The sequence below is a fragment of the Lissotriton helveticus genome, chromosome 5_1 (genome assembly GCF_964261635.1).
Source record: "Lissotriton helveticus chromosome 5_1, aLisHel1.1, whole genome shotgun sequence".
Classification (NCBI taxonomy): domain Eukaryota; kingdom Metazoa; phylum Chordata; class Amphibia; order Caudata; family Salamandridae; genus Lissotriton; species Lissotriton helveticus.
The window spans coordinates 338631297-338651967 of record NC_136065.1 but is presented as its reverse complement, the minus strand read 5'-3'; the positions used below and the strand labels follow the sequence as shown (position 1 = coordinate 338651967).

At 40.3% G+C, this 20671-nt stretch overlaps 1 protein-coding gene across 6 annotated transcripts in view; it reads left to right on the top strand.

Moving 5' to 3' along the window:
- Positions 1 to 20324, top strand: part of NADK (NAD kinase) — a 412984-nt gene extending 392660 nt beyond the window's left edge. For all 6 annotated transcript variants that reach the window (XM_078642447.1, XM_078642449.1, XM_078642451.1 and 3 more), the window contains 2 exons: positions 8664 to 8746; positions 11328 to 20324. In XM_078642447.1, the coding sequence (XP_078498573.1) occupies positions 8664 to 8746; positions 11328 to 11475 (231 nt within the window). In that variant the 3' untranslated portion in view covers positions 11476 to 20324. The remainder of the gene's footprint in view (positions 1 to 8663; positions 8747 to 11327) is intronic.
- The last annotated feature ends 347 nt before the right edge of the window (positions 20325 to 20671 follow it).

The window sequence follows — 20671 nt, the reverse complement described above, 5'->3', positions numbered from 1 at the left end:
TTTGATAAGCACATAAAGTCTTTCAGCAAACTCATCCATCGTTTCCCCAACCTGCTGTCATTCTTGATTGAAATTGTACCTTTCGTAGTCAACATTCAGCAACTGATTGAACATGGCTTCCAACACTTCCTTTTTTTTAACGGTCTGATACTACATCGGCTTGCGATATTCTCTTCAGCACTTTTTACTCACCAGCAAGGTTCTTCAAATACTGAATGATTTTCTGATCACCTACTTCTAGGACATCTAAAAACGTAATTGAATGTTTTGGTCCATGCAGTCCACCTAATACCAATATTCTGCTTCTTCGTCATGTCGAATGGTGGTGGTGCTTTCAGGAATGCGGCTGCACCATACTTCGTGCCCTTTTCTGTTTCCATTGAATAATTGCATGATTCTGAAGGCCATTCGGTAATGAGCATGCCTGTTTTCTAGGTTTATGCTTCAGTCACGCACTCTAAAGAAGTCAGCACGTGAACAGCTACTGACCATGTTAACATACAGCACGGCCTGCATTGTATGCAATGTTATGCGCATATGTGAAATGGGAAGAGGAGACGTGAAAAAGGCTAAAAAATATAACCCCAATCAGCCCCACTGTCCAGTCAGGTTCTGTCAGACCCAGGGGTATGAGGTGCAACAGTTGGTGCAACAACATAATCCTGATGTTCCAAAAGCCTGCAGATGTGTCGTTTGTCCTTATCCAGCAATAAAATAAGCTGCTCAGCTACCTACCGACACCTTTAGGAATCCCTTAAGCCTGAGATGTACAAAGTCAGACAGCCTTTGGCCGTGAGGGCTAGTTTTCTTTACTCACTCATTAACATTGAAAAGCACCAATTCAACAAGAGTACTAGAAGACCTTCCTTTCAAGATCCCAGTGTAAAAGCATCTTCCTTTCCACTTGTCTCCTGCACACATTAAAGACATTGTCACGGTGTTCCGACCCATAACATATAAGAAATCGTCATCAGTTATATGAAACGCTCAGCGAGATATTGATAGCATAGAGCTGGAGAAGCAAAATTAGACTGCATCAGTTTTACTCTTTCATCCTATAGTTCAATATGATTTGGAAAACTGCATACATATGAAAGATAATATGCCAGAATAAGTGGATCAACATTTAAGGACCCTTACCAATGACATAAGGAATGTTGTAATTTTTAGTATGCTATATCCTTGGTGTAAAAAACCTTGGAGGCCCTTCAAATGAGAACCTTGCATGGCTGAGACATGCATTTGGGGCAGAGCTAGTCTAGCACCAGGACCAGAAGAATCCACAGTGAGCTCATATCTCCGGATGATCCAAAAAATTGCTCCATCTTCCTTAGCTGTGGTGTAAAGAATCTCCATAAATAATATGTTTAAGGCATATGAGCTGTAGATCATATGCTTATGCATAAATAGACATCTAGTGTTGGGTGCGGATGTTTGCACTTTGTTTTTGTTAAAAGAAGTCTTTCCAGTCATGAGGTAGGTGACTCCTTATTTCGGTGATAGTGTGCATGGGCATCGGCTCCATCCTTAGATTGTTTTTTTTCCACCATGGGGTTTGGATGTGTATTGCTGCACTCCGGTTCGTCACCGTTTCTCGGACCCCTTCGATTCGCAATCCATACCCTTAACGGTATTGTGATCGACCGCGATTTCCCATTTGTCGGGTTTCGTCTCGACTGTAAAATCTTCGATCGGAAAACTCGTGGAAGGCTGTCTGTCCTACCCGTGCCGACCGTTCTAGCAGTCGATGGAACCGACTCCTGTAGTGCTAAGTTTCCACGCACCGACTTGCACGTAGTGTGCAACCTCTGTCTGTCCCTGGAATACGACGAGAAAGACTGCGACGCGTGTCGATCGTTCTGATCGAAAAAGACTCTTCGTGATCGTCGGGCTCGATGTCACGAGATGCAGCAGCAAGGCGGCTCCTCAATGGACATCTTCGGCGAAGAGTCCAACTCCGAACATCATGCTCAAGGAGCCGAGGAAGAAGAACATTTCTCCATGTCCGAGGATGACTCCGACATCGAAGAAGAGGAGCAAGTTACTCCGGGTCAGCGTATCATGAGTAAAGACAACCCCTTGCCCCCCCCCAGCAACCTAAGACAAAGGCTCCGGTCCCTACTCTGCCTTCGGGCCAAGGTCGGCACCGACAAAGGGTTTCCGACACCCCGCCTTCGAGCCGGTTCCGTATCATAAAGAAAAGCCTTCCGGTTCGGGATCGAACCAACTCCATCTTGGTGCCACCCCAACACCTTCGGCACCGAAACATAAATCCAAGCTGACACCACCGGCGCTGAAAGGCTCGAAGCCGAAACCTTCGATGCCGAAACAGGCAACCAAGGATAAAGACACTCCGTCGAAAGAGCCTCGGTACGATCACCCCATTTGGGGTCCAAAACAGAAGTTGGTGATTCACCCCGATACAGGGCATATTCAGGCCACTCTACCAAAAAAGAGGAAATTAGACCTACCAGAGAACTACCACATTCCTCTAAAGAGGAAAAGTGTGGGAACTAACCCTTCTCCTCCTTACATTATACCTACTTCTCCTACTAATCCTAATTTACTTATTTCACCTGAAAATTCACCACCAACTTCACCTAACCCACAGGATGATGGGGATGGAAATGAGGATGACAATCAAAATCCCCCACAGGACACTGACCCTTGGCAGGACTATCACACTAATCCTGATCCAGATAATGATCCGGATTTGTACCCCTCCAGACCCTCCCCACCAGATGATAACATTGGGTACTTTGAGCTCCTCAATAGGGCTGCTCAATATCATGGGGTGGAGTAACATTCAGAGACCCTTAGCTCCTCTCACAGAGTTACTCAGACATTACCTATGCTCAAAGGTAGGTTAAAACATACTGAGGACATTTTCAAAGATCCTGTCCGGGAAAGAATTATTACTCCTAGGGTGGAGAAAAAATATAAGCCCGCACCCACTGACCCTACATATATCAAAGGCCAGTTACCTTTAGACTCTCTTCTAGTCTCTAATGCTCGCAAGAGAACCAACTCCGAAACGTCAGGTGAAGCTCCTCCTCCAGATAAGGAGTCCAAGCTCATTGACGCCTCAGGCAAAAGAGTAGCTTCACAAGCAGCTAACCATTGGCGATTGCCAATGCTTAAGCTTTGCTGGCTCGTTAGGACAGGGCTCACTATGATGAGTTAGAGAAACTCATGCACTTCTTACCAGACGAACATAAGACTAAGGCTAACAACTTTATTCAAGAGAGTAAGCTCATTAGAAATACATCTGTCAGGTGTGCCCTTGATGCGGCTGACACAGCAGCCTGTACAATTAACACCAGTGTACTCTTACGAAGGCATGCTTAGTTGAGCATTTCAGGTTTCAAACCTGAGGTGCAAACCTCCATCCTCAACCAACCCTTTGCTAAGGAACATCTCTTTGGACCAGCAGTGGATACCTCGCTGGAAAAAATGAAAAAAGATACAGAGGTAGCAAAGTCCATGGGGGCTTTACAATCACCCACATATAGGGTTTCCTTTTGCTGTTCCTTTTAGAGGGGTGGCTCAAAAAACATATTCACCGAGACTACCTCCTCTTACATAGATAATAATCAATCCCCCTCACTGCGAGTTTATTTCAGAGGAGGTTTTAGAAAGAACAATGGTAAGGGAAGAAGCAGATGCAACTCCACATGCTCCTCCCCCACAGGCAACAAACAGTGACTGCCATCCTATACACCCTGATTATTCCACTCCTGTTGGGGGACGTCTCTCCCAATTTCTCCTTGTCTGGAGCTCCATCACTTCAGACAAATGGGTACTTCAAATTATCCAATAGGGTTACTGCCTGGAACTTACAGCCAATCCCCCAAATATCCTTCCAAGACCACATGCAATGTCACCGGAACATCTCTCACTCTTAAAGCAAGAGGTTCTCTCTCTCCTAGAAAAACAAGCTATAGAACCAGTCCCATTACAATGCCAAGGGACCGGGGTATATTCCCAGTACTTCTTAATTTCCTAGAAGATGGCTCTTTAAGACCTATATTGGACCTCAGAGAACTAAACATCTACATCCAATCAGTCCACTTTCACATGGTCACACTTCAACAGGTTATCCCGCACCTTCAGCAAGGCGACTTTCTGTCCACTCTGGAACTAAAGGACGCCTATTTCCATATTCCCATTCACCCCGCACACCTCAAATACCTCAGGTTTGTGGTAGATGGACAACATTATCAATTCAAAGTCCTCCCATTCGAAGTAACTACAGCACCCAGCTTTTCACAAAGTGTCTGGCAGTAGTTGCGGCTCATCTAAGAAGACAGCACATTCACATTTTCCCCTACCTAGACGACTGGCTAATAAAAGCCAGCTAGCAACACAGCTGTCTACGCCACACTCTAAAAACAGTCCAACTGCTTCACGACCTCGGGTTTACTGTAAACCTCACCAAGTCTCATCTCAACCATCCAGCACACAAGTTTATCTAGGAGCCACAATAGACACTCAGAAAGCTTTATCATATCCCAACCCAGTCAGGATCCGCAACATGCAGAATCTAATATCGCAGTTTCAGCCTCAACACTCGTTACCAGCTGGAGTGTTCATGCAATTGATGGGAATTATGGTATCTTGCATTTTATTTGTTCTTTACGCAAGACTCCAAATGTGTCTACTACAGGAATGCTTCGCACGTCAGTGGAACCAGGCGCAGGGTCAGTTATCCGATCTAGTGTTGGTGGATGGCCGCACCCATCATTCCCTGCAGTGGTGGAACATACAAAACCTTTCCAAGGGGTGACCATTCGTCGACCGGGTCCCACAGATAGTGCTAACAGCAGATGTTTCGCTCACGGGTTGGGGAGCTAATCTTCAAAAACCTACCATTCAAGGCATGTGGACTCTGCAACAGAAACAACTCCACATAAACCCTCTAGAACTGCTGGCACTTTTTCTAGCATTAAAAGGCTTTCAACTTCATCTAGTAGGCAAAGCTGTCCGGATTCGCACAGACAACATGACAGCAATGTACTACATACAAAAACGGGGGAGACACACTCTCTCTAGCTTACAGCTAGCCCAGAGCATCTGGAGATGGGCCATACCTCAAAAGATATATCTCCTTGCAGAACACCTCCCAGGAGTAAACAACCAGATTGCAGATCTGCTCAGTCGTCAACTGCAGCAGAGCCACAAATGGGAACTCCACCCTTTCTACTCCTATTCTTCCAAATGTGGGGCTTCCCCGAGATAGATCTGTTCGCCACTCAACTAAACACAAGAAGCCCAAACTTCGCATCCAGGTATCCACACCCATTGTCCAAAGTCAATTCGATATTGATGAATTGGTCAGGGATTTTTGCTTACGCTTTTCTGCATCTCCCATTAATTCCGTTAGTGGTTTGGAAGCTCAGACAGCAGTCCCTGACACTAAGCCTTGTTGCTCCCACATGGGCCCGTCAGCCCTGGTTCAAAACCCTGTTGGAGCGATCAGTAGTTCATCACCAAAAACTGCACCTTACTCCCAATCTTCTCACTCGGAACCATGGAGAGATAAGACACCCAGATCCCAGTCATCTCAACCTTCCGATCTGGCACCTGAAATCCTAGAGTTTGGTTATCTTAATCTTCCACCAGACGGCACGAATATTATCATAGAGGCTAGGCTCCCTACCACAAGAGCATGCTATGCAGCAAAGTGGAAGCAGTTCGTCATTTACTGTAACAACAATAAAATAGATCCGCTAGATGCTTCAATTCAAATCATTTGCTATCTCCTACATCTACAGTGTTCCAATTTTGCCTACACATCTATACACTTACATCTTGCTGCAATAGCTGCATATCTACAAAACAGACACCATTTGTCTTCTCTGTCCAACTTTATTACCTTCATGCGGCATACCTCACCCGACACGTCTATTCCAGGCCTGGATGAAACCCTCTCCAGCATGCACATGATGTGCCTCCGCCCCAGACGATTTTTATCACCTGGTATGGTGCTGTTCGGCTCTGGAGCCGTTCTGGAGGGGGGGTGGAGCTTGAACTCACGCAGGCCCTGCGATGGGAAGTACCCCACGATCCGATGCGTATGTTTTTGGGGGTGTTTGACGGATTGGATGGCTCCAGGGCGGACAAGCGCCTTTTGGGGACAGCTGTGGCGGTGGCTAAGAGACATAGCAGTGCACTGGTCCCAGGCTAAGGCACCTACGGTACAGGGATGGAGGTGTGGAGTGGACTGGTATGGGATCCAGGAAGAAGCCATATTCGAAGTCCGGGGATGCCCTGATTTATTCAGTAAAGTGTGGGGTAAATGGTTTCATATGCTGCCACCATGATGATCTGCCTTAATTTTATTTTATGTACAACTGTATTTAATGTCTGGACTGCCGTGTTAAACCCAGATGGACCGCCCCTTTACCTGTCAACTGTGTGCATTGTCATGCTTATCCCAAATGATTATGAACTGCAACCAATGAATTTCCATGTTGTTATAAATTCAATAAAGTTGATTATCAAAAAAAGAGACAATGAGTCATTTTTATTTCTTTCTGAAGAGGCCAACAATGTAACTTTGTTATGCAAGGTAGCAGCAAGAAAGACAGGTCTAATATTCTAATATAATCCTTCTTGAGTTTTGTTGTTTAGGGATGCCACTAAAATATTGTTCGACTTCCTTTTGTTTCATTTAGTTTTGTGCCCTTGTATTAAAAGAGTATGAGTTCAGAAGCGCCTTTTAGGGATGCAGGGTTTAGAAGCATGTTTTTGTGATCTAATTATAAACTGTAGAGAATCTGGGAATATTAAAATCATGTTTGATCTTTTGGCATTCTTTCACTGATTGGTGAAGTGGCTGGCTAACAAAAATCTAGGCCAATATGCACAATTACATTTACCCACAGACACAGAATTGGAAAAACCCTTTGAGACATCAGCCCCTTTTTCTAACAAGTAAATACTGATGGCAGGTCACCTTTCAAACACTCCAGGCTTTAAACATTCAATGAAAGGAGTAATAACAGGTACCTGTGAAAAGAGTGCTATAACCATGCACATAGGATAGTGGTGAAAGCATGACCCAAGACTTTCCACATACCAACAAAATTAATAGCTGGAAGGTGTCCCATTGTTATGTGTGAGATATAGTCCGCTAATCCTGGCTTTACTGCTGGAGTTGTTGAGCTCGTAGTTACAATGCTAACAGCAAATTTTCAAGTGCCAGAATACAATGTGATATCTGTTAAAAAGCCATAACTGACAGAAAGTGAGACACCTGGCATGGAAATGTTACTAAGCAAACCCTATTAGTTATCCCATGGGCATGGTAACACTGTGTATTTTGTTACAATTCTGGGAATTTCCAGATTGACAACACGGATTGCCGAAAGCTAGTATCATAACCAACAACTATTTTTCAGTTGCCAAAAACTGCGCTCTGCAGTCACCTGTCATCTTTAACATCTACATAGAGCCACTTTGTGCTCTACTCACAGATAATTGAATTAGGATTCAGCCGTATGCCAATGATACATAGTTCTACTTGAAAGTCTCCTCTGCATAAAATATCTAAGTCTCAAACACTGCATGCACATCAGCCACATCTAGCTGTCTAGCATCTATCTGAAGCTCAACCCACCAAAAAAAAAAATGTGTTGTTTGCCAAGGACAAAAAACAAGAATCGGCACAAACCTGGCTCATGTTGATTGTTTGGAAAGTCAACTTTCACTGATTGCCAAGACACTTGGATTTCCCTTGACTCAAACCTCACCCTCAAGGAACACATTGGCCAAAAACAAAGACAGCATGGTACCATCTCTCGCTTCTAAAAAACACATTGTCCAAAAACAAAGACAGCATGGTACCATCTCTCTCTTCTAAAGAAAGTGAAACGATTTCTTCCAGAAAGTGACATCAGAACTGCTGGTGAAGCCCTCATACTCCCGACATCTGGGTGATGGAAACACTATGATCCATGGCCACCCAGACTCCATACTGTTACCATTTAAGGGCATCCTGCAAGCTGCAGCACTTCTCATCCAGTTCTTAAAGAAATATAATCACATCACCCCCATCCTGATGGAACTTAATTGGCGCCACTTACTAGCCCGCACCATCTTCAAAACCAATGGTATCATTTACAAAACCATCTCAACCACCACCCCTACTTGCAGACAAGTTCACAAACTTTACTGGTTCTCGGCCCACCCACAGCCAGTACACCATGAGAATGCAGACTAAGAAATGTACAAATTAAAAACAATACAGCAGACCTTTTCCATCTATGTACAGAGGATCCCAAACAACACTGCATATCCATCATTACTACCCCATCACTGGTCCAATTTAGGATAGAGTTGAAGACACATCTCTTTAAAGAAAACTACATCACAAAGCATCAAAAGTCTTTGAGCTTGTGCAGGGCTCCATTGCCTTGTGGCTAGCTTTGTATTTAGAAATAGCATATACATACATACATTTAGTCACTGATGTTAAAAGAGTAACGTCCATTAATGTGGGGCAAAATGATAAGCATGTAGAGCGCGAGTCAGCAGGATGTGACGTACGGGTTCTGTATATGATTACAAACAGATAGGAAGGGGTGGCTGCGGGTTACTGTGTACTGGTGTTTTGTTCCTACATTCAACATGTGCACTTCGTTTTTCCCCACTCTTCTCAGATCATGCTTTCCCCGAATGCTAGGAATGCAGCTTGGGTGTCTTTCGATGGCCGGAAGAGGCAGCAAATATCCCACGGTGACAGGTGAACATTTGAGAATCCATTTGTGATTACGATTGACAATATATGCTATCATTCCTGAATAGGTTGTGTACATCTTGTGACTATATTCTGTAAATATTGAATAAGGCCAGGAATCCTACTGATGACGAGAGGAAGTGAAGGGGTATGATTGGTTATCACCATTACCTTTGTGTTTAAGCTTTTGCTCAAAGCCTGGAGTCCAAGTTATGCCACACATAGATAATGGTCAGGAAGTATTCATTTTAAATGTTGAGTGGACAGTGTTGGCCCTGCCTAAGGTGTGGGTACATTGTTAATTTATTTGCATATTGGCATGCACATTATGCTACTATCTATAAATGGGCCTCAAGTTTCCTTATATTTATTAATGGTATTACCTTTTTAAAATGTTCCTCACATGATGTTCATGTTGAGGCAGGTAGATACTGGGTGAAGTGGCTGCACTATTGTTACTGCACAACTTCTCAGCTCAGTTCCACACTGTTTCTAAAAGAACAGCACTGTGGAAACACATAGCAATTTGAGAGGTTATTTAAAGAAGTTAACTTTTTCTCGGAATAAAAATCTAGCCCCACAAAAAGTTCCTGTTGGTGGTCACAAAATGCTACAACCAATTAAACAGCCACCAAAAAAGTCTGTAGGTCTGGGCTGTAAATGGCCAATGGCTTTGCTTAGCCAATGGTTTCTGTCAATCGCATGCATAAAGACATATGCACACCTGTGCCTGGGAATCTTCCAGTGGGTTTTTTACACTAAAACATACTCTCCAAGATGGCTTCTGATAGGTATGCTTGCATTGGGAGTATGCTTGCATGCATTGTGATGCTGATGTATAGAAAATATTATACAATAAATAGAAAAGAGAGTGAGGATCAAAAGTGCATGTCCTTCTCCCCTAGATACTCCTAGCAAACAACAAGAACGAGCAGAATACCGTATCATTCAACTAGCATCCAGTGTACATTCAGTAGTGTTCCAGCAAAAAAAAAAATTTTTTTTAAAGTACCCTCACCCACCAACCTAGTTGGCGGCATGCTTCCTCATTGGGTAACCACCTGGGGGCTGAGTGCCGCCTAATTGTGCTGCGATGCTTTTGTGCTGCAGTGCTTGATTACAGCTGAGCGGGATTTTTCTTAGTGACAAAGTGAATGTGATTCTTAAAACTGCCTCCAGTATACCCTTCATAATCAGGATAAATTGAATAGTGAGTTCCTGGGGCAGGATTAAAAACAATGGTGGATGTGAAAGAAAAAATGGCGCACTTAGAACATGTCTTGTCCTTCTGTGTTAGAACTTGCTTCATGTAATCAATTCATTACATAGTAGAACTAATCTGTAATCTACTCATAGTGCCAAATAATATGTAATTTGTAATCCAAACAGCATACTCCAGTCACATTGATCTTGACTAGCAGATTTGTTCATTACTGATTAAATTAATATACAAAAAATGGAAAATAGAAGCTACTTAAAAACATGGGTAGGATCGACTTCTTTTTCATGGATATTTATAGTACACCAAATTATGAGGCGAAGTCTTTAGTGATGAGAATGAATAAATGGGTACAGATCACTGAAGATTTAAATGAGTAGATAGGGCAGCTATTGACTTTGGTAGATATTTGGTGTGAAGATTGTTTCAGGTAATGCTTGTGATCACAAGGGAGTTTGTTTGTGGTTCTGAAACTTTTAATTCTGATTATAAGCTCCAGGATTGACTTAAGGAAGTGATGAGTCATTCTACTCTGATCGGTTAATGCTGCATGACGCTTCATGGGTGCATTTTATAGTGATTTCAGGTGTCTTTCATGTCGTCGCGAGAGGGCTTATATTGTGCCTCATGAGGAGAGGGAGGGAGGCTGTTTTATTGTGTTTCCTAAGGGAGGTGTTTTTGGTGCTTCAATGGGACATTTTTAGTCCTTCCAAGGGGCATTGCATGATGCAGAGGGATAGGAATTTTAGGAATTTTACATTGACTTGAGTGGGCTATCATACTGAGTACTTTAAATTGCTGCTTTGCTACCAAAATTGCATATGTATGCAACAATAGATGCTAGCACATTTTTGGCACAGGCAGCACAGTACATTTAATAGGTTACCCTGAGGTTCTGCTCTTGTCCCTGTTGCCTTTTTAACTAACTAGATGATTGTTTTTGTCACAACATGCATGTAACATGATTTACGCTTAAATCACTATATGTAAGAAGTACGGTTGTAGCAACCTATAGATATAGATGTAGATATATATATATTGATTACTTCAGGCTCTTGGTGATTAAAAGGGAAGCTCCTGTTCTTCAGTGCTGTTGTTGCTGGGGTACGGGCCATCTCTGGCTCATCACAAGAGGTACTTGTGCAGCGTACTTGATGTAACCCATACCAAATATTGAAATAAATTGGCCACCATATCAATTTCATCTCCTGAAGGTAGCACTGGGAGGGATGGTTTGGTAGCTAGAAACATGTACTGTGGCTATTATTGGCACCAAATGTTTTCTTGTTTCACCTAGTTACACTTTAACGTTGATTGGAGAAATAGATCTGCTTATTTCCTAACATTGTCACTTTCCCTGTTTTGCAGTATCAGCATCACTACCTCTTGTTACCCTCTACCTTCGATTTGTTTCCGGGACCCTGTGAACGACTGGTTCAACAGCCTCGCTGAGTGTTTGCACTGGAATGTTCGCAAGAAGCAGAATCATTTCTCTGTTGATGAAGAGGACTTCTAAGCACTTTTTGGACGGCAAGCTTCCTTTGAGGCCAGCAGAGGCACAATAATTGCAGTAGCCCATTCAGCATGCACATGATAGAGCCCTTATGTTGGTTAAAGAATAGGGTAGGGATTTATAATCCCTGCTTTACCAGCCATCCTCTATGATGAGCTACAACTGGATGGCTGGGACAATTTGAGCTTAGTTGAGGATCTTCTGGAGGCCACCACCGCCCAACAAAATCCCACACATATTGGCATACATGAGTTTACACTGGTTTGTACCAGATATGTAGTAACCAAGAACAGACCAATGTAAATTCACTGTAAATATTTACTGTCAAAAGTTTGTGGTGGCATCATCGTTAGTAAGGGCACCAGGGGTTGTTTTTTAGCAATGTTTTGAAGGTCTAAATCAGTCAAAACTTGTATGATTGAAGAATGTGCCCAGATGATTTTTCATGTGGTTTCATAAAGTAAACCGCGTTGAGTTTTCCTGGGTGTGCCAGAACTGTGTCTTCCAAATATCAGTCTGTTCCAGACTCTTGCACATGACACTTATATTGGCACAGCATGATCCATAGAATGAAGTAAGGTGAGTGCCAGCTTTGAGAGGTAGGAAGCCGTTTACACTTAGTAGTGACTTTAAATAAAAATAAAATAATGGTTGGATGGGGGGGGTAAAAGTATTGTATGTTATTTCTATCATAGTTTGTCATAATATTTTTATTGCATAAGCTGTCGCCAATATTCCAATGGATCTAGCCCTTCCCCAAGTTTTTCCCCCAACATAAAGAGGACCAAATAAAAAAAAACTTTTCTACTACGTTTTATTATTCTAAAGCATGTGTTATGTCTCACTCCCACTTTTGTTTTGGAACTCTTTTGCCATCTTTCCCTTATGGTTACCTAAACTTACCACCAAATGTTTCAATTGCCCAATAGATGTTTCCATCATCCCAACTACATTGCGTTCGTATTGATACTCAGATACTTGTGGTGCCTTAACGGGGAAATAAACATTACTAATCTAATGAGAGAGGTTAGGAAAGGCAACATGTACTGATTTAAAAATGAAATGTTTCTCAAAAAAACAAATTTGCAAAAAACTAAAATAAGTCATAATAAGCCATAGCACAGTCACATTGTGTGGCTGATACAAAATAATTCCCACTATTTGAGTTGAACTTACAGTATACTCAGGCACCACAATCTCACTTATTTTTCTTCTTCCATTGATGTATTGTATTTGTAGCAAATAGGTTTTTTAAGCTCATGCCATTTAAACAACACTTTTACTCTATAATTTTATGAAGGTGGCCTTGGTGCTAATTTAAACTCTTTTTGTATATCACTGTGATTCAAGCAGCCTGATGGTCAGCACTCTATTGCCAGCTGGATATAAAAAATGACCCTATAAAAGTCCAAACATAGTGGTCATGGGAACGAAGAAATTCAAATGTGTACAGAAATGGAAAAGAAAATACATATGTTTAACAAATATATTCTTACATCTAAAAGACTACTTAATATAGCACAACCTTCTGGCATTTAGCCATTTTATAAGTGTTTCATTCACGTCATTTATTGGGAAGTCAGTCTCAGTCAGATTATCCTCGATTTGGGTGTGGTTTAATAAGAAACTGTGGGTCACTAAGGAAACTTAGTTTAAAAGTCCCGTCTCTTGGATGCCAGTCCAGCAGCTTGCCTTTGAGACAGGTTGTCCTTCCTTTTGTCCTTCCATGATGAGTATAGAAATGAAAACTGAACCAGTAAAGGCAATATGCAGATCGTTTCAGTTATATTAATGTGTCACTTTATTGTTTAAAGAAATAGGAAATGTCTGGATGTTCTGATCATGCAAACGCTGGCACTCCCAGCATGCCATTCTTTCATCAAAGATCATTGTGAAATTAACAAGAAAAGTAATTCATACAATTCCTTCGTTATCCATGAATAGACTTAGAATGGTAACATTTGCTGTTCCAGCGCAAACTAAATCTAAACGTTACACAATTTACCGGACCAGCCTAAGCCGCGTCATTTTATTATTAACATTTCCACATTAACAAGGGCTGATAAGCGTTCAGGGATGCTGCCGTTGTCAACATAAGGATATGAGCATCAACATACAATGCAAGTCTGGCTATGGATGGAAATCCAAATGCAAAGCATTTTTGCGCAGACGAGGACTGAGGTACCATTATAAAGTTGGTGGATTGACACTTATTTCACATCAAGGATTTTCTTTCATTGCAAACCCAATAAATAGTTCTGTTGTCATCTATGATGGGTAATTTCACCCACTTCATAATCTCTCAACGCTTTCTTGAAACATTTAAAGGCACTAAATTTGTGTAATGGGACACGTGTTTGTGATAGATTTTAAGGTTTAAAAATATGTATTTTCTCCTGCGCTATGCTAAGGAGACGGAAATGATGATCCTTCCGCACTTTGAGGTTTACCCCTTATTTAAAGTAAAATTCAAGAATTACTCTTATTTGCAATCTGGTGAAAGTAAAGGTGGCAAATTTCTTCATTGTAAAGAAGTGAACCTAGTCTATGAAATGTCTCTATCAAGTATTGGTTATAATACTATCAATACCCTCAGGCATCAATCAAGGCTCTTAACCCATTCATAGTGCTAGGAGTCTACTATAGTTCCCATCATAAAGGCAAAACAATATTGAAATAGTGAACTTTCTGCCCTAGCAAGAACATTATTTGTTATGTCTGATCAAACCGGCAAGAGTGTAACTTAGTAGAGAGTTCTGACTTGCAGCCGGAAGTGTTTCTTGTGAATACCGGACACACTTGCCAGGTGATCATTTTAAAGGGGCTATATAGTTCAATGTTCTGTCCATTAGAAAGGGATAATGTATTGTTAGGCTGAACATATTCCCAGTGCAGTTGAAAACAGTGCCTTTAGCACTCTTGAAGACATTTAACTGTTGTATGTACTTTTTTGTTCATAAAAACTCTATTGAACATTTCTGTTGTAAACTCTGTATGGCTTGTCTTTTGTGAAACAGTTGTTCTAAGGAGATCTAATCAACATAGACTGGTTTGCACTGATGGTATTTATTTGTGTTACACTCAGACCTAGCTATACAAAGTGTGAACATTCATTTTGTTGGTGCTGGGTTACGAAACCAACATCTGGCACAACTGTAAGCATAGCAGACATTCCAACAGGTGAGCAAAAGAGTGACTGGTTGTTGAATGACTGGAAAAGTTTTGCAGAGCTCAGACATCCATTAGTGAAGACACACTGAGTTATTGGGTTTTGCCGGCCAGTGGATAAAGCTGACTAACCATTATTGGTGGGGTTTAGTGACCCTATACAAATTACCAGGTCTCAGCTTGGTCGGTGGCAGATGTCTTATTTACAGTCTTGTCATGAAATTTATAGAGGCTCCATTTGTGTGCAATAGTAAAGCTTCCTCTAGATTTGTACTAACCCTGTTCAGTTTTACAGATAGTAGAAGTTATTTTCCAAAAATAATGACCATAGCTAATTTAAAAGGCATCTAAATCTTTCATGACTAACTTTGAAGAAACTAAAGTAACACCTCTCTAAGCCCTTGCCTTCTGTTTTGGGACAGAAAACCTATTTCCTGTTAACATTTTGCCTGAGAGTCACCCCTTTCCATGTCACTCCTAAGCAAGTTCTTGATGTCAATCAAGTGAAGAAGCCGTCTGCAGTCTTTGAAATGCATGTAATATCAGTGCACTTAAAAAAATGTGGAAACAGTAGGTAAATACATTTTTTAAACCAGTGTTTTTTAAGCTGCACAGAGATTTGTCTTTTCAACTCTTAACATGTTATTTCACAGGCACTTCCGAGACTGAAGATGGATAGGTTCCAATGACAGGAAAGTGGGGGAATCTGGAGCCGGGTGTTTCTAGGCTGGCATATTTTCTTTTAAAAGCACAGGCTGAGACAGAGAAATATTTCCCCCCATGTGGCTAAAAAAATGGTCCGTGAAATGTTGTAGAGTTCCTTTAAAAACTTCATTTGATTGTATAATGGTAGCCATTTTGTATTTATTGAATACAGTTGGGTCTTTGGTGGTAATGTCATCTCCTCTGCTATAAAAGTCAAATTAATGATTGACTGCATCCTCTAGGCCGTAGCTGATTTTTGTTATTTTGCAATACCTACATCAGATAAAACTACCTGGCCACCTCCTGCACTACAATTTCTGCCCGCCTAAGAAACGGTATTATGCAGTGTGTCAACAGTTATATTCTTACAAGGGTTTGAGTGATAGAGTGGGAGTGCACACAACGATTAGAAGATGAATAGATTATATTCCACAGTAGAAAGTAACCAGTGTGATTCTCTGCCCTTTAAATTGGCTAGATATGCTTTCTTGTTTACCAAGTTAGTGGAAATCTATACATCTCACTGGTGTCCTGTTATAACACCATGTAGTTACGAATGGAAAGTGTCTTCCTGCTCTTAGTCTTTGTTTCCATCTCTAAGCTGTGTAAGCACCCAGACTTGTGACTTCATGTTCATTGTATGCAACAGCTGTAGTTTGTTCACCTCAGTAAGTTTCACTTTAAAATGTTTGTACCCAGTTAATGGAAGCTTACAAAAAAGAATTATGTCAATTTGATTTATTAAAATATTTCTTTTGAAGTAAATGTTCATAAGTATGTAGTATAAAAGTTGTTTCATTAAAACTAATTTCCTTTCTTTGTCACCTCAGACTATTTTCAAATACGTATTTTTATCTAGTTGCAGCTTAGCATCAATAGGGGAGTGTATATAATTGTTTACTCTAAGGGAACCACTCTTAATGTTCATTTTGGTTCCCTTTTAAAGACATAATATATATTTATTTAAAAATGCAATACCTTTTTTAAAAGTAACGTTCTTACCTAAAATCATTTCTGCAATATCCCAAAAAGAGAGATAAGGAGAAGGTAAGAACAGAGCACCAATTTGAAATTGGTGTTGTTTAGTGTTTTCAATGCAACAATTGTGTTAAAATATAACTACTTTTTATGCTACTTTGTACAGAGTTCTTTCAAGTAGATGGTCATCTGTTTTACATAAAGAAAATGTGTTGATGTGTTCGTGGAAGTTCATGAAACAAACAATGGAAACACGCCTTAATTATAACAATTCTAAACTTATATGCTACATATTTTATTGTTGTTTTATTATAAAAGGAACGGCTGCCGTTTTGGAAGGGAAGCATGCTTCTAGGCCCCTTAGAATGGCATACATTACATAAAGAAGAGTATTTTTCTGTGGATTGCTTAGCTGATGGCTTGGTAGCTGTTAGACTACTTTCAAATACTGTTAATATGTATCAACTACAGCAGTTTTGTTTTCTGGCTTACATACATGTTTAAGAAGTCTTTTCCCTAAGCGCTGGTTACAAAAACACATTCTGCATGGTTTGTATAATGACTTTAGGAGCCTTTGGTGCATTCCCAGAATGTCATGGTTGATCAACCACCCCCCCGCCCCCTCCTCCTATTCATTTCATTTGTCTGGTGTTTTCATAAAAGCATAGCAATATTTGGCTATTAAACTGCAAAATGTTTTGGACATAGAAGTTTTATAATGGTTGATATGGGAATCAAAACAGTGTCAATGGAGGTTGTGCTTGGGAACAAACATTAAATCCATATTTGTACATAAAAACCTCACTGTAGGTAGCCAGCATCCATGGCTACAAATCGGTTGGCAGAGGCTAAGATATTTTGTCCACTCTTTACTCCAAAGTAGTTGTCTCAAAGCCAGGTTGCTTGCAGATTTTTTCTGTCACTATGCTTTACAAAACGCATGATACTGTGCATTTTGCATACTCTCAAGTATGTGTTTCATTCTCCACCCTGATGGCAGCTGTTGGTATAGAAGAAAAAACAGGGCCTAGGCTACTTTAGAAAAAAAATAGCATTACGATTTCTCTTTCACTGTAGACCTTTTAGCAGCTTTGCCTTATGTTCCCATCTTTGCAAATGTGTGGAATGTGTACAGTTATTCCACTATTTTATTTTTTAGAGTTTCCCAATGCTGAATAAAAACTTAGCATTTTTTCATTCTTTTACTTGAAAGGGCCAGAGATGCAACACTGTGAAACTGTCATTTCCTGAAGTAGCTAACTCCATGCTGAGATTCAAGCCTGGGCGTTGCACTGTTTGCCAGCTAGCTAGTCACTTTCTCTTTGACGTTTCACCCTTCCATACTTAACTAACAGACTAAATTGTTCAAATTCAAGTTTTAGAAAAAAGCACCTATGTGGATCAGTAGGACTCACACAACTGCAAATAAAATATAAAAATTGAAAACTTGAAAAATAAAAATATAAAGTATTTTCAGTTTTATTTTTAGCACAGAAATTTTACAGCGTGTTAGGATAAATGCAAAATCGTGTCCTGCCAATGTATAGCAAAACAGTTGTAAATTTCTTAAGAAATGGGAAGAAAGTAAGAGTGGATGCAAATGTCCCCCGCCCCCCCTCCTGTTCAGAAAACAGAAGGGAAACAAAAATAAAATAAATCATCCCACTGTCATTAAAATAGAGAACAGTAATATTGTTTTAAAAATCATTTTTATCAGCTCAGTATTTTAACAGCAACATTCTCAGATATACGCTAGCCTGCCTCACTACCTAAAGCTAAAATATATTTCTGTTCCCTTGTGAAACTTAATTTCAGTTTGTTTCCAAGTACATATATATAATACAAACATTGTCAAACTCTGTTCTTGTAATTACACTGCAGAAACTTCATTCACTGAAACAATTACAGGATAGTATTATTTGTTGCAAAACCTATAAAAATTGAGAAGGCTAGAGCTGATGATGTCATAACAGTACAAGAATATTTTTATGATGAAGTTTCATAACACTTTTATTGCCACAAGGAATATTTTTACCAAACTAACGAAAAAAGAAAAGTAGAGGGCATAGAAGCTTTGAAATTATCCACATTTGTTTTAGGCATATCTTGTACTAGTCTTTTCTTTCTTTCTCGTCACTTATACATTTGTACTTAATAACAACGCATCAGTCTCCCTCTGGCATTAGCTGTTATGATTACTGCAAAATTATTAGAACACATGAGTGCTACAGTTCTCACTTGTGAGGCGAAAGAGCAACTCTCTTCAAAACAAATGGGCTGCTGACAAGCTCAATTTCCTGAAAAACATTGACAACTGTTTTAAAATGTCAAACAACATTAATATAGTATAAGCATACACGGATTGAAAATATAGACCATAAGGGCTGGGAGCTTTTCTTTCGATTTTATATCACATCACCTGAATCTGTATCAAATAGAAACACAGTCCCAAAGGGAAAATGGACACAACTTCAGTAGACCTTGAGAAACTCTCAGCCATTGGGAAAAACAAAGCTAGAAGAACATCCATACAAATTATAGAGAGAACAGCAATAGGAGCAGTGCTTAATTCGTAAAAAAAAATAAGTGCCAGGCCTCTCGTCCGGAGGCACCTGCAGCTTGCACCACCCATTGCCCCTGCCAGCGCTGCCGACAGCACTAATACAACTACTATTCATCACACTCCTTGAAGTGCATCAGTTCAGGCTATTGCAGATTCTCAGTGCTATAAGAATTTTTGGGGTGGAAGGTATTAGTCATTTTAATGTTTATTGAATTAATGAACAATTGTTGTGCTTTCTCTAAATTGGACAAACAGCCCCACCATGTGGCAGACTGTCATAAATGTTAAAAATTAAGTGCCAGTGCTGAGTACTGGAAACCACCGGCTCCAATTCAGCACTGTGTAGGAGACCACACAATAATCAGACTGGGCAATCTACTAAATCTCCTTCCATACTTAACTAAATAGTTCAAATTCAAGTTTTATTCTTCGGAGATTGATAAAGGCACCTAATAACCTTTTTAAAGCAATGTGCAAAAACATCTAATATGGAAAGAGGCAATGCACCAAAGGTGTATTTCTCTGAACAAATGTGGATATTTAATGTTGAAAGGTATCTGTCTAACTGATAGACACCCTTACTCCCAATTCATAAATGAGTTCATGTACACTTAGGTGGAGAGGCACTCAAATGGATCAGAGCACCTCAAACTAACCTGAACACAACAAAACCACTAAGAATAGCACTATCCAAAAGTGAACACCAAAGGGAACTAAGGCCTTAGCAGATGAATTGAAACATTTGTCTAGTCTACTTTTTATGTTAGTAAATTACACAACATTTTGCTAGTTCTTGGATATGCATAGGAACACCCACATGATTTGGCCTCTTGAGGACTGTTGGAGAATGTGCCTGAAATGTAATAAGTCAGGGGATGATCAGAACTGAAATTTGGTTTTGGTGTTAGAAGAGATGTGATGGTTATTCTGTTAGCAACCACTAGAGTGTTAATTGCCTCCCCTTTAGATTTGTCTGGTGGTAAAAAGTTGGAGCTGTGCCAAGAACAAATTGTTCTTGTCCTCTCCAACATCTGACAACAACAGATTTGTTATAGATGGGTATTCCATTACAGCAACTTCATTGAGGCATGCAACATTTAGTTTGTGCTTCCCTTCTTTTATGGTTGTCTGTTCTTTTTTTACCATCTAGCCACAGCAATTCATTTTCTACAAGTGGACCACCACTTAAAAACCATGACCATAACCGGTGCCAGGAGGCACGACACCTTGAATAACGTAATGCAGTAAAAAATGTGTGTTGCTAAACTTCATTTCTCAATTCTTTGTAAATGTGGCATAATTCAGTACAAAAGCGAACTTTATAGAATAAATATCTAAATGTTTCTTAATGTTAACACTTTAAAAACTGTTAAATATTGATGAAAGTGTAAAATGTTTGATATTTTTAGATCTTTTCAATAAACTGAGTTTTATAGACCATGGTTGTGTTGTGTGTCGGTGCATTATATTTTGTTGTATATTCGATTAGAAATGATTTATGGACAAGACCTAAGGTAATTTGAAATTTGTGGGTGGAAATGTGGTACTTCAACAGATTGATAAAGTAACCACAGAATTTGACAGCTAATGCACATTGTCTGTTTTCCTGCCTGGCTTTTACTGTCTAAGAAGTGAGCCCCTTCCTGCTGTGCCACAGGATCCAAGCTATTCCTTTTTCACAATGGCTAACAATGTCAAAACATTTCTGGGGTTACTTGTGGTCCCTTCTGTAGGGGTTCTTGCCTGGCAGTTCGGGTGGACCCATGAGAGGCAGTAGAAGTACTT